Source organism: Notamacropus eugenii, chromosome 2 (assembly GCF_028372415.1).
Source record: "Notamacropus eugenii isolate mMacEug1 chromosome 2, mMacEug1.pri_v2, whole genome shotgun sequence".
Lineage (NCBI taxonomy): Eukaryota > Metazoa > Chordata > Mammalia > Diprotodontia > Macropodidae > Notamacropus > Notamacropus eugenii.
In genome coordinates this window covers 433802487-433817187 of record NC_092873.1, presented here as the reverse complement: position 1 = coordinate 433817187, position 14701 = coordinate 433802487, and the positions used below count along the sequence as shown (strand labels likewise).

Below are 14701 nucleotides of genomic sequence, written 5' to 3'. Positions count from 1 at the left end.
GGGGATTTAGATACAATGAGTCAGGCAAGACCTCCAGTGCTAGAATCAGGCCACAAGGTCAAGGTTAGCTCAGACAAAAGGCCCACTTGGATACAGGAATCCTCCAGACCGCTTTGCCTAAGGTTGGGTCTGTTCCCCGTAAAGCCTCCTTGTAAAGTAATGGAAGGAGTCTAAAGACTGATGCATAATGGCTGTGTGAGCATGAAAAGTCACTTTGTGGAACATTCACCTATAAAAAAAGAATAATTCAATTGAACATATTTATTCAACATGAAACACTACAAAATACAGGGCCAGGCACCGGAGATTCAACGACAGGATTAAAAGTGTCAACCCTCAAAGAGCTTACATCCCAATGGAGGATACAGTAAGTACAAATTAAGCAAATGCAAGATAACTGAAGTGGTGGAGTGAGCTTGAGCAATTGGGGGGCAGCCAGCTGAGGCTTTCTATAGATAGGTGATTGCTAAGCTGAGCATTGAAGAAAGCTAAGAATTCTAATTGTGGTAGTGAGGTGGCACAGTGAAGAGAGTACTGGAGTGGAAGTCATGTCTTCACAAGTTCAAATCCAGTTTCAAACACTAGCTGTGTGACCCTGGGCAAGTCCCTTAACCCTGTTTGTCTCAGTTTCCTCATCTGTAAAATGAGCTGGAGAAGGAAATGGCAAACTAGTTTGCCAAGAAAACTCTAAATGGGGTCATGAAGAGTCAGACCCAAGTGAAACCAATGAACAAAAAAAGGAATTCTAATTTGGTGAGGAAGAAATGCATTCTAGAGATGAAGGACCTTCTATATAAAGGCATGGTGATCAAAGATGGAATGTCAAGTTACTTTGGATGGGTAGGCGTCGTAGGGTATATGATGGGGAATAATGGGAAATAAGTCTGGAAAGGTAGGTATGGGGTCCATTGTGAAGGGCCACCCCATAGTGTTGTTGTACCGCCTCAGAAAAGGTGAGCTGTGATTAGCAGGCATCTGATCAATGCTTCTTAATACAAGAATCTCAGTCCCTTAGATTGTGGCCAACAGCACTGGTTGCAGCCCCCAAAGGTATATGTTATACAGCCCTTTGTTCAAAGGAAGATGTTATCAGCTGAACAACCTTCTGGAAAGAAAACCAGAAATTTAAATAACAGTCTGGCATATAAGTGAGTTTTATAAACTTAGCTTTGAGTCTGACACCACCAGGTTAATTGTTCAAGGAAATAAACATACGTACCTGTAGACTGATAAATATGAGGAAAGTGTATGTAGACCCAGGGATTTCACAAAATAATACTAAAAAGTCATTTGGCTAGAGCTCATTTCTGGTTCTCTTTTTTCAATGTTCTCCTGAACTCATATTGCATCAATTGTGGAAAAAGTTTTAAATTTGCAACCACAGGACCTGAATTCCAATTATGACTCCTCCTTACTACTTGTATGACCTTGACCCATAGTTCTTCATCTGAGTAAAATTATGGAACCTCTTTGAGGTCCCTTCCACCTTTATAGTCTAGGGTCTATATCATCTAGAGGTGATACATCTCCTAGAATATGATGAGTTTATAAAACCCTAAGAAACTGAACTTCAAAGATATGTTGAGTTTCCTGGTTCCTCTCCTTTTCCACTGAATTCTCTCTTTCTCTCTGCCTCTGTGTCTCTCTGTCTTTTGTCTGTCTTTGTCTGTCTGTCCCTCTTTGTCTATTTCTCTGTCTCTTTGATTGTCCTCTCTCTCTCTGACTCGTCTTTGTCTCTGAGTCTGTCCCTATTTGTCTCTGTCTCTTTGTTTCTCTGTCATTGTCTTTTTCTCTCAGCCTCTCTTGAACCACATGGGAGGCTAACAGAGTGGGTGGGAAGGGGAGTGGCACTTGCTTTGGGGTACAGTGTTATAGTCACAGATCCCCAGCTCTGAGCAATCCCCACAACCAGCAAGTCAATGAGATAGAAACTGAACCTGGAAAACAAAGGTGACCAGCCTGGATGGGCCCTGAAATCTAGAAACTTCTTGGGCTCAGCAGTCCTTGCTGCTCTAGGAGAACCCATCTCCCCCCTCCACAAGGGGGCAGCAGGGAGGCCTCTATAGCTTCAGTTCTCCTTTGAGGATTCTTCAAGTCCAAGAGAGAGTCTTCCTTGAGTCTTCAGTGGCCAGTCCTCTGTGGGACTGGTCAAACTTTGAGTCTTCTTTGAGCATTGAGTTGCTGCAGGCATTCCTGGCTTCCAGCTTTGGAAGAGAAGATGGAAGACATCAACCCTACTTCAGGTTGCTGCAGGAAAAGACTGGAAGGACATGAAAGGAGGGGCCAGTCTCCCTCATATCCCTATCCCCAGCTTGTGACTCTAGGGGCTTTGGGGAGTTTCTCTTTGGATGAGATCCAGGACCCTCTCTGAACTGGACAGTTACCTCACTCCCTTGGACTTGGTCTTGTATGGTACTGATAATGTTTAATATAAAATTTTGGAATAATCTCTTTGTTCTCTCTGAAGCAAACTCAGAGAATGCCTCCTCCTATGTCAACAAAGCCAGCCAAGGCTGACTTAACATTCCTTAAGAGACCTTTAACCTAAGACACTATCTTGAATAATGGGACATTTTCCATATCTTAATATTTGTAGACATATACTATGTTATGGCATGTTAATGGTAAAGAAAACACAGACATCTTAGGTCGTAATTTCTATTGAACTTTGTTTACCCTTTCCTATGTCAGTTATCTGTTTAGGGCAGGAAGCCTGCCACTTACTAGTGGTGGGATTTCCTTCTTTATCACCGAGACATGTTTACCCAGCTGGAATCCCAAGGCCTGACCAACATTACTTTGTTAATTGTCTTGTCTTACTAAATTTATGATTTGTTCAACTAGGAGAGTTCCTTTCTCATAGCAAAATGTATATAAGCCAGAAGATTTCTGCACTGGGGAGCCAGAACATTTCTGGCTCCATAATGCATTATGTTACTGTTGTCTTTAATAGCGAATTGATTAATTAATTAATTAAATCATAAAATGTATGCATTTAGCTTGTTGCCTTTTCTTAACAAAGTTTTCAGGTCAACAGTACACACTCTCCTATGTAAGCCTTCTCTGATCTCTGTTTTGCTATGATTTGGATAAGTCTTTGCTATTTTGCTATGTGTACTCCTTGGGGAACTGGTATTAGGTAGGGAAAAGGTCAAGCCTTGGATATAGAGTTTGGGGGTCCCCTCCTTTCTCCCCAAATGACAAAGTGTTCCAAAGTTAGATAGAATCCTATCATATCCTCTAGACTAATATTTAAGGGAGAGGACAGATATCATTCTAGTCAGATAACTCCTCTCTCTCTCTCTCTCTCTCTCTCTCTCTCTCTCTCTCTCTGAAGAGAGAAGGGTAGCTTCCAGTCCCAATTTTATTTCCCTTCTTGAAGGAAGTAAGAAGAGAGCCAGGAACTGGCAGATGACCATCTCAAATCAGTCTCAGAGAACTGAAGATCATCATAGAATTTTCTTGTCCAATCCAGTTTTCTTTCCACTACTGACAAGCTCTTCAGGGCCTTCTCTTTTTTTTGGAAAGTGGGGAGAACAAAAGGATTTGTCTTGTCCCTGCATCTCCTTGGGTGGTTTGTGGAGGACATTGGTTCTGGAGTAGGAAGGTAGGCCAAAGGAACAGCCAAACGCTTTAGCCTCCAATCATTGGAGCAGGCTCCTTGAATCCTTTCATTGTTTGTCGTTTCTGAAGGATCAGTGGCATCATAGGTAATGTCTTGACTTGCACATGAACTGGATTTAAGTGAGGCAGGGTCGTCAGCCTCTCTCTTCCACAGTGGTTATCCACTGCATCCTGGGCCATCTCCAGTTGTCTTGACTTTGTCCTTGAATTTTAGAGTTGGATGGAAAGAACCTCATAGGTGCTCTCTCTCACTCCAGAGCATAAATTCTTTCTACAGGCTCTGACCAGTGATCACTGAGTTTCTGCTTGAATACTGCCAGCCACAATGGAGCTTACTGCTTTCAAGGTAGCCCATTCCCTTAGAAGAAAGAAGAGCCCTGGAGCAGAAAAGGGCTAACATGATCCTCCAAAACTCAATAGAGAGGGGGAAAAACGGGGGAAGCTCAAATGATCATTCACTCTATTTTCCTGACTCTCAAAAAGTCACATCACAGACCTGATCTCTTACTCAGTTTTTATGTTCACAAAGGGCAGGGACCTCTGTTTCCCCTTTTCTCCAGCCTAAGGAGCTAGAACTAAAAAATCAAAAAGTACTTGAGGGCCTTTCACCTATTCAGGGCTGACAGGCCTACAAGAAAAACATGAGGCTACATTCCTCATTCAAGGAGCTTACGGTCTAGATGATGAAATAAATACATGAAATCATTGGAGAACACAGCAAGACTGAGAACTGATTTATATAGCATTTTATAGGTACAAAAGCACTCACATTATCTCACCTCAGCCTCACAAGTCTGGTCAACTACTTATATCCATTTTACAGGAAACTGAGGCTCAGAGAGTTTGTGGTAAAGCATAGCCCAAAGTCACCCAGACTTTGGCAAACTGGCAGAGAGAGAAGCTTTGCCTCAAGGTTAGAGGTAGAAGGGCCTCTCTGCAGGTTCAGTGTTTCCCAAAGTAATCTGGACAGAGTACTTTCAGACTTGGCACATAAATGATGTAATTGAAGGGTGCAGAAGCATTATTGAACACAAAATAGGGTCTGAGAAATTTTGCAGGAAAATTAAATCTATTTTAATCTGTTATTAAATTTATTTTATATTAAATCTATATCTATTATTGTGGTTGTGGTTTGTCCTTCGTTCTGGAAGAGGACCACAACATCAAGGAGATGATGACATAACTTGCAATTGACTTTGATTTGAGGGAGGGCGGGCTGTGCCTCACTTTCTCCTCCAGAGCCGTCTGGGTCCAGTGGCCAGATATACATCAGGATGACTGGAGATGACCCAGGACACAGTGGGAGACCCTGACCCTTTTAAGCTAAGGACTTTTCAAGTTCTCACTTTGAACAAGGCAACACCCATTCACTGAACGGCTTAAGAAGTGAATCAAGGAATTCACTTTAATCAAAAAAAACAATCAAACTGGGAGGGGAAGACCCGATTAATGATATTATATATCTATTAAAAATTAAAACTTTTTATGCTGGAAAAAATCACTTTAAGTAGTTTTGTTATACATCTCATTTATAACTTTAGAGGAAAGAAATTATTAGTATTAAGCTCTCCTCTCCCCCTCATTCATCCTCCCCAAAACAGGCTTTTGCAAAGCAGTCTTTAAAATGCTGATTTAATGGAAGTCACTCATGTTACAGGAAATTTGAGTTCAGAGGAAGGCAGCTGTTTGGACAATGGTCACATAGTCTTCTTAGTGGCCAAGGAAGGAGTAGGACCTAGCTCTCCCAACTCCATCGTATGATATAGTCTCCTCTATCAATAGCACTATTGGCCACAGAGATGGAAAAAGGGTCAGAGGAGATCAGTGATGGCTGGAGGGGTCAGGGAAGACTTTGTGAAGAAGGCTGGGACTTAAAAATGAGGAACAGAGGGGAAAGGAAGAGAGCATAAGCCCAAAGAGCGGCAAAGGTATGGAGGTGGGAATCAAATCTCAGCCCACCTCATCCAGCCCTGTCCTCACTCTTGTTGAATATGTTTTTAAGTGCCCTTAAGGAGTTTCCAGGTGAGTATTCTGTCTCCACCACTACCCTGTGAATTCCCATCTGGAGCCCAATCTTTGTGTTCATCCAGAGTAGGGTTCTGGCCATGGATGGACAATGGAAGGGAAGGGGTGATGGTGTGTGGCACCATCTACTGGGAGGACCTGCAACCTGCAGGCACTGAAAGTGCAAATAAAAAACAGTGGTGAATTCTGTTCTCAGTGTCTCCAAAGTAGATGGGGCCTCCCACACCCACACCCATACCCATACACACAACACAAATATCCACACTTGTTAAATATATATGAAGCTTCTTTATTTCACCTTAATAAACTTTATACTCTGATTGCTTGCACACTGTACAAAATATTCACTTAGCTAAATAAATAAGACACAAAACATTATTGCAAACAGCATTTACACCCCCGAGGTAAGACCTCCTGGCCAAGGCAGGGGTGGCTCCTGAGATCCTGTGTCCCCCACAGCACAGTGCATGCCTTTTGGGGCTGAGATAGGCAAGAGGTCTAGGGACAACAAAATGAAGGGGGTGGGGGAGAGGAGGTCCCAATAGCAAGGAAAACAGACCCCAAGCTCATGGGTTAGACATGGAACCAAGGCAGTGGAACTGGTAAGAAGGGATGTAGACAAAGCTAGGGAGAGAAGCAGTGGTAGGTGCTCAAGTGAGGAAGGCTGCAAGGGGCAGGTAAACAAAGGCACTGTGGGAAACGTTTTATAAGACAAGAGCCTCTGGTAACTGGCTAAGTAATAGACATCCTTATTCTTCAGGGTTTTAGAACCTGGCAATGACAGGTCTGGCTCAACCAACAGGGAACCAGGCCCTGAAAGATCTAATACACTAAGCCCACTGGGTAGCGAGTTAGCAACAGCCTCCTACTCTGGAAAATAAATAAATTAAATGTTTAAAGACCTGTGTACAGTACTGGTGTTAAATACAAAAACCCAACACCTACCCAGTAGAATGGGGAAGAGTTTCCAAGTATTGATCAAATGCAGGGTGGGAGGGGATAGTGAAAACAGCAGGAAGGACAGCAGTAGGGTCTGGGCAAAAGTCTCATAAAAAAAGGATTTTGTTTCACATTTTCCAATCCTGGGGTTGGGGGCAGGAGAGAGTTTCAGGCTAAAACTTGCTGAGTAGCAGCAGCCTCAGGAGGAGAAACTGCCAAGTGCAGAGAGGAGAAACATTAGACAGCTTTGTGGGGAAGGGTTGGGGTGGGATGGGAAGAGCTGAGAGGCTGGCCTCTTTGGTTTGTTCATTCTGCAAATAATCCCCTTTTCTCATCTGTCCTCACTCTGGACCTTAGCTCCTATCCCAAAGGTCCTGTAGACTCAGGTGTTTCCCAGAGAGTTAACATGAAGCCCCCCCCCACCCCAGTAAGTGCCTTCTCCCACCATGTACTCCAAACCCACTGAGAAGCTGGAACTTAAGGCTTATTAGGTTAGCCAGGAGACCAGCCACAGCTACCCCAGGGCTCCTCAGCTCCTCTGAGAGAGGGAGAATGAGAGTCCCAAAGGCACCAGGCCCCTGCTCATCAATCACCTCTTCAGTTAAGCACTTCCAAACGATTGGGGGGCAGCAGAGAGCTGCCCTGCCCCACTTTGGCAGTGACAGGAACAGGATTTTGAGACCCAGAGACTCCAAGTGGAGAGGGGAGAACAGAAACCCTAGGTGGGCTGAGCTGTGATTCTCAGCAGTTCCTAACCCAAGTCTTGGACCTGGGAGTGGGGAAGGACAGATGCAGAAATGGAGGAAGGGAGAAAGATGTCAAAGAGGAGAAGGGGCAGGCTCTTGCTCTGGCCTTTCTCCCAGGGGTCAGGAGACACCTAGATAGAACACTTAGCCAAGTCACTTTTGTCAAATACCACCTGAGTGGCAAAATAGATGGCTATCACCCCAAGGCCTGCTGCCGACACCATGTAGGCTGTGACTGATTGACTCAACTGGACGATGGAGCCCATGAACAAAGATGGTGCCACCTGAGAGAGGAGAAAGGCGCTGTCCAGAATGGCTAAGTCCAGGCAGATGCCCCGGCCTGGGCTCCCAGGCTCAGCTGCCTCCCCAACTACCATCCTCACCGACACATCACACGGGGAGGTCCCACACAGTGGGGGTGAAGAAGGAAAGAGGTTGGTACTAGAAGTCCCTGAATGTCCATTAGTAAAGGGTCCCACAGCTTTGGGACCTGCCAAGAAGCTGGTGGTCAGGCTGTCACCACTGCTATTGCTGCCAGGGTCCCCTCTGTACTTGGGCAGGAATACCTGGGAAGAGGGGAAAAGAGAGATAATTAGTGTAAACCTAACCAGATAGCCCCAGAGACAACCCCACCCCTCGCAAACACCCCCCCAAAGAAGGATTAGCCTAGCATGAAAAGAGAATCAGACAGCAGGGCCCCAAAATACAATAAACAGGCCTTAAAAGAACTTCGAGTTTGATTGTCAAAACAGGGAGGAGTTATAGAGTGACCAGAGGCTTTTTACTGGTCGTAATTTTTTTTGGGGGGGGAAGAAAATGAGAATTTCTCCCTAAAGGGCTGGGGGTAGTGTCTGGCTCTTCCTGTTATGAAGGACCACTACACTCCCAGAACTCTGGACAGCAGCAAAGGAGAAGTGAGGCAGAAGGAATACACACCTATCTTCAGCCCAAGTTTGATTTGGCACAGCTGGCCAGCATTACCCACATGAGCATGGAACAGAACCTTGGATGAAAGGGGAAGCCTTAGGAGACCATAGAACAGGCAAGAAAATTAAAAAGCAAGAGAAAAAAGGCAATAGAACAAGATGAAAGGACAACAGGGGCTTAGAGGCCTCGGACCCTGAAAACCAAGCCCAGAAGCTACCTTCTTCCCCATACTACCCCTTTACAAACCCTTCCTAGTAAGCTAGCATTCAATCACCCTCCCCCCTGCCCTCAAAGTATTTATCAGGCTACCAGGGAGTACCTATTACCCCTCCCCCCAGGCCTCATTTTGGAAATAAGTTCTGCTATGGAGCCCCCAAGCCTAGAGATCACTTTGGGTACAAGCTGTTCTTAGCGGGAGTCTCCTCCAACCTTGGGCAACCTAGGTGGACACTAGCTAGCACTGGAGAACTGCTATCCAGGATCCAAGGAAAGGATGAGGATATACTTTACAACAAGGCTTCTAATGAAGATGTGGGACATGGAAGAAGATACCTGATAGCCTGGTTTTCAGGAGTCAGACCTCCTTCCCCCTCTATGAAAGCAGGAGAGTCAGATAAGCAGCCAGAGCTAGGCCTCACCCTGGCTCCTGGGGCTGAGAAAGCCCTTCAATCAATCCAGCCATGACAGGGATATAAGGAAGTAGCCAGCTGTCAATGGAAGGTGCTCTTTCACCAAGAACATCCTAGCATTTCCCACCCATGTCCTCTTCTCCTTTTCTCCTTTGTTTTAAGCTAGATGCTAGGAAAGCCAGTTTCAGCTACAAGACAAATGGAGGCAGAATGGTGACAGCAGTGACCACAAGTGCATACAGCGACAAGTGCCTAGTTGACCTTGGGATCCCTTCTATCTCATCAGACATCCCTACCCCCGCTCCAAGACTTCTGCAAAACCAACCTTCTATCACCCCTGAGAAAGCCTAAAATCTAGTAAGACCAGGCTGGATGTCAAAAGAAGATGATTACAAGAGGTGGGGGGTGCCCCAGAAATCTTCTAATCCTGATCAGGGATCCCTTCTGCAACTGGAGGCAGGAGAGGGGCAGATGAAGGCGCACTGAGAGCCAAAGGGAACCTCCCTTTACTCCACACAGTCTCTCACCTTCTCTCTATCCACCAACCCCAATCCTCAAGTCCAGGCCATAATCTCAGACACCACAAGAGGGCAGCCTGCCTAGTCAGTGAGGGGAGAAGGGAAGCTGCTGGCTCACTCCTTTTCTACAAAGCAAATACTCACAGGTTGCCTGGTGGGGAGAGGCACATAGCAATTAAACCATCATAATGGTTGTCATGTTCCTTTTCTCCCTCTCCCCCATACCAGGTGGGCATGGTTTTTTTTTTGGGGGGGGGGGCGGTGGTAGGGATGATGGAGTGGGGGGGAGGGGGGAATATGCTGGTGGAAGAAGAGACGAGTGTAAGAGGTGCAAATGGCACTGGACCTGTGAGTTCATCTTTGTAGGGATCTCTTCATCACTGCATCTGATGTACAACTTAGAGTCTTAGAAAGCTGCTTAGACACTGAGAGACTAAGTGACTCTATCCAGGTACACAGTAGGTGCTTTAAAAATGCTTGCTGGGATAGGAGGGAGATATAGTTAGTCTTTTACAACATGACTATTATGGAAATGCTTTGCATAACCATACATGTATAACCTATACTGAATGGCTTGCCTTCTCAATGAGGGTGGGTGTGGAGGAAAGAAGGGAGAGAATTGGGAACTCAAAGTTTTAAAAACAAATGTTAAAAGTTGTTTTTACATGCAACTGGAAAATAAGATATACAGGCAATGGAGTATAGAAACCTATCTTGCCCTACAAGAAAGTAAGGGGGAAGAGGATGGGGGGTGGAGATAAAAGGGAAGACAGATTGAGGCGAGGGGTGCTCAGAATGCACCACCATCTTGGGGTGGGGGGAGGGGAGAGATGGGGAGAAAATTTGGAACTCAGAATCTTGTGCAAATGAATGTTGAAAACTAAAAATAAATTAATTAATAAAATAAAAATGCTTGCTGACCGATTTCTGTATTAAACTACCAACTTCTGATTCTCCACGCAGACTTGGGTCAGGGAGAAGCAGGGGACAATTTCAACTGGAGAACATCTCCACGGTAGGTACTCCATAAGCAAATGGCTGGCCCCGATAAACTTCAATTGTCATTTAGTGCCTCGAGTTCATATTTTGGAGGCAGGGAGGTGATGGAAGCTGGCTAGGAAGCAGGGACCAGAATTATGTTGTTCTACATCTTTTTTTTTTTCCTGACGCAATCATGGGTTAAGTGACTTGCCCAGGGTCACACAGCTAGTGTCTGAAGTGGAATTTGAACTCTGGTCCTGCTGACTCCAAGGGCTGGTACTCTATCTACTATGCCACCTAGCTGTCCCCAGGTCTGAAACTGAGTCTACGTTCTGAGTCCACACTAATTTGTGTCCGCTGGGAGAAGTATTCTAAAGACTGCTAGGTGTGAGGGGGCCACAGACTTCAGTCACAAAAAATCTCACAAGCCGACTACTCCATGTGCTTATCACTGAGACTTGGTCACAAAAATCATTTACAAAGACCAAAGATTTAAAGCTGAAGATCCCCCTGGGGAGGGGATCGACTTTAGCTTCTTTATTTTTACAAATGAGGAAACCGAGGCCCAGGAAGGGAGTGTGCCCTTGTTACCAGCTGGAAAGTATCTGAGGCATAACTTTAACCCAGGGTCTCTGACTCCAGGGGCACCAACCTTTCCTCAGTACCCTGCTCCCCACTTTTAACACACTGCACCCACATAGGGGTTTTCTTGCTAAGGGATGTTTCCCAGTTTCTCTCCAGCTCAGCCTGAAAACTCCCTACCCTCTGAATCTCTCTCCTCTTTCCTTCCAAAAGTACAACACAGGAGCTACTCAGTGTAGGGACGGGGAAAAAGGGGTGTAGGGAATGACTGACTGACAGAGGAGCAACCTGATGAGAAAGAAGGGAACGAGCATTTATTAAGTACCTACTGCGTGTTAAGCATTTTACAAATATGATCTCATTTTTTTCTCACAACAACCCTGGGAGCTAGGTGTCATTATCATCATCCCTATTTTACAGTTGAGGAAACTGAGGCAAACAGAGGTTAAGTGACTTGCCAAAAGTCATACAGTTAATGTATGTAATACCTGAAGTTGGATTTGAACTCTGGTCTTTCTGACTCCAGGCCCGGTATGCACCACCTAGATGCCTCTAGCCCTGGGGAAAAGGACCCCCAGATGGAGGGATTAGTATGAGGAGGAGAGGGTGAGAGATGTCCCAACTTACAGCAGTGCCCAGACCATCGAAGGCATCGGGTGGGTTAGTCTCCTGAGGGAGTGCTTGGGGAGGTCTGCAATGGGGAATGTCAAGGAGTGGGGGAGAAGAGAGGCAAGGAAGTAAGAGAGGGAAAGAAAAGAAAATTAAAGGAAAAGAGGCAGAAAAACTAGGAAGAAAAGGTCAGAAACACTTGGGATTTTTCCCACCCCTCAGAGCTTAGCCTTAGGCCATTAGTAGCTAAGGCATCCACTACTTTTTCTCCCCGGTTAGATGAATCTACTCATCAAGCCTGACTATCCCCAGTAACGGCCAAAGAAAATGAGGTCCTTTCCTCTACCTCCAAGCATGACCACTCCTCCCCTGGTCCAGAGGTGTTCTCTGAGCATCTCCACTCCCTATGCCCCTACTGTGCCCATCCCTCATCCCACCCTACCCTTAGAGGAGGCAGGGTACAGAAGGAGCCCAGCCCAGACAGCTGTCTGCCTACCCGATTCTGGAGGATCTCTAAGAAAGGTGCTTTTCCCCTAACAACCAAGGCCTATCTCTAAATCCAACCTAAATCCTTCTTGCTGCAATACAAATCTCTCTGTACCCTCGAGAGATTTTCCCTGGTGTCCCTGGGTCAGCTTCTCTCACTGGACTCTGGGTCAGGGGTCCCCTTTTCCTTTCCTTCCCCTTCCCTCCCACCAGCCCAAGCCCAGGTACCTGTTTCTCACGGTGGTAGAGTGAGGCCAGGGTATAAGGCAGTATCTGCAGGGCAGAGAATGTGAAGCCTGTGAAGGCGGCTGACGCAGTCACTACCGCCACACTCTGGGACAGGCACGTCACCCCAGCAGCCACTGGGAAGGTGAACACACTGGCCAGGTATACTGCCCGGGTCCCAAAACGATGCACCAGTCGGTCCATACCCAGCGAGAAGAGCAAGGAGATCATGCACTGCAGGAAGAGCCCCAGGCTCCCCATACGCACGCCTTCCAGAAACAGGGCAGGGGAAGAAAAGGAAAGTCACAACAGAGACAAGTTGAGGGGCCCAGGATTCTCCGAATCCACAAGTTATAATTGGGGAACACTGCCTCCCCACACAGGTTACTGTATTTGAACCCTCTAATAGCTTTGTGGATTGTGTTCAGTGATATCGCCAAAGGCTGGGAAAAATGCAGTTTATTCTAAACCCTCAAACAGAAGGGCGTGTGACCTCTGGGGACAAGAGAACTGGGAGAAGAAGAATACGAGCTTCGGGGCATGGGGGGGGAGGGGGACAGTGTCTTAAGAGCTGGAAGTGAACTTCTAAGTAGAGTCAAATTCACTCATTTTCCAGGTAAGAAAACTGAGGGCCAGAGAAGGGAAGTGAGGCATACAGACCAAGTCAGAGGAAGGAATTAAAGGCGGTTCATTGTAAGAACTATGTAAACTACACTGATTCCACCTGGTGACTCAATTCTAGAGTTAGCTCCATTCCTTTTCCATTCAATTATGGGTCTAAGTCCAATCTCTGTCTTGTAAGAAAACTTTATTCAATTGTGGGAATTGGGAGAAAGCATTAGTGCATTATTTGGACCTAGCCCTGTGTGGCTGAGAAGCTGGACCACCTCTCCCTGCTGCTCAGAATCCCTTAACTAAGGACCTTGGTTATGCTGACCAGAAACCCAGTCAGATCCAAAGACCAACGCAAGGCGTTTTCTCACAATTGTATATCTCAAGTAAGCCATAGGTCTTATCTGAAACCTGGCCCTGTACTGGTCAATCAGTTATTGTTTGCATGTTCCTCTGATTGAATACAGACACTTTTGGGAGTGGAACCCCTCCTGTCCTGATTTCAGGGATGCACCTGTTCATTCTCCCCTTCCAATTTGGAAAGTTCCCATCTTTTCTCCAATTAGAAATCAGATAACCGAATTTTGTATCCTGAGTAATTGTTTTCTTTTAGTTAATCGGTCTTATTTGATTAATTGCTTTTAATGACAAAAGTCTGTCTCCCCTGTATTTGTGGTTCAGCCCTAGGTTGAGGAGGTCTGTCCCAATCTGTTCTGCAGTCGGCATGTGTTGCTTAACAAATGGAGTTGCTTGGAAGCTCAAACCTTTGCGTCCTCCACCATTTCATCTTTCACCTGCCTGCCACACGGAGATAGGGTCAAGAAGTTTCCCTGAATTTACAAAGCTGCTCCCCAAGACAACGGGCCTCCTCACCTTCATCATAGTGTCGCCGGGCATCGGTGCCAGGCTCAGCCCTAGGCACACCCTGATACAGTCCTTCACCTACAAAGTCAGTGTAGAAGAGAGTGAAAGTCATGAGGGCCATCCAGCTGCACAGCTCGGCCACAAAGAGCCGACGCAGAGCTCTGGGCACTCGGCAGCAAAGCCTGTGCAGGCGGGGCAGCAGGGAAGCCAGGTTTCGGAATGCAAGACGGGCCCTGCATGGGCAGCAACGAGAAGGTGCGGTGAGTACTGGGAGCCCCTCAGGGGGGTCTGATGAGCCCAGGGCTGCTTCCTCAGCCACTAACAGTGTGGCTGCCATGCAGGTGAGGAAGATGAGAGTAAGTAGGCCAAAGAGACACTCCTCCTGGGTGCCCAGATAAGGGGCCAGGGCACTGGCATCCCAGTCAATAGCTGGCAAAAGATATCCCAGGCAGCCCCCCAGGCTGATCATGAAGGCGTACACAGAGAAGGCCTGGCGGCAATGATCAGGGTCCCGGAAAAGGTCAGAGAGCAGAGCCTCCAGTGGGGTGAAGCACACCTGACCACAAAAGTCCAGCAGCCCCACACCCAGGATCAGCAGTGCCAGCTCCAAGGGCCGAGCATCTGGGTATACCAGCCCAGCCAGGCGACTTGCTCGAGGAATGAGAAAGAGACTCAATAGCACACCCAGGGACAGGGCCCAAATGAAGGGTCGGCGTCGTCCGTAGCGCCCACGCCAGTGGTCGCTGGCTGAGCCCAGGAAGGGGACAGATACCAGGCCCAGGACGGGGCCAATGCCTGAGGAGAGAGAACAGAGGAGGGATCAGTGGGGGCTGTCCTCAGGAGTTTTCCCTCCCTCTCAGAAGTTCATGTAAGATGATAAATAAATGTACACAGATACACGTATGTCTGCATATGTGTGTGGTGTGTGTGTGTA

At 46.6% G+C, this 14701-nt stretch overlaps 1 protein-coding gene and 1 long non-coding RNA gene across 6 annotated transcripts in view; one reads left to right on the top strand and one right to left on the bottom strand.

The window, feature by feature from the left end:
• Positions 1-5917: 5917 nt before the first annotated feature.
• The window catches only part of SLC45A3 (solute carrier family 45 member 3), a 28306-nt gene continuing 19522 nt past the window's right edge, over positions 5918-14701 (bottom strand). For all 5 annotated transcript variants that reach the window (XM_072648043.1, XM_072648039.1, XM_072648041.1 and 2 more), the window contains exons 3-5: positions 13777-14562; positions 12295-12560; positions 5918-7900 (exon numbers count right to left, since the gene is read on the bottom strand). In XM_072648043.1, the coding sequence (XP_072504144.1) occupies positions 7466-7900; positions 12295-12560; positions 13777-14562 (1487 nt within the window). In that variant the 3' untranslated portion in view covers positions 5918-7465. The remainder of the gene's footprint in view (positions 7901-12294; positions 12561-13776; positions 14563-14701) is intronic.
• LOC140529411 (uncharacterized) lies at positions 9711-14680 on the top strand. The gene is made up of 3 exons (XR_011975541.1): positions 9711-9859; positions 10372-10423; positions 13585-14680. It is a non-coding gene; the product is annotated as an uncharacterized lncRNA (long non-coding RNA).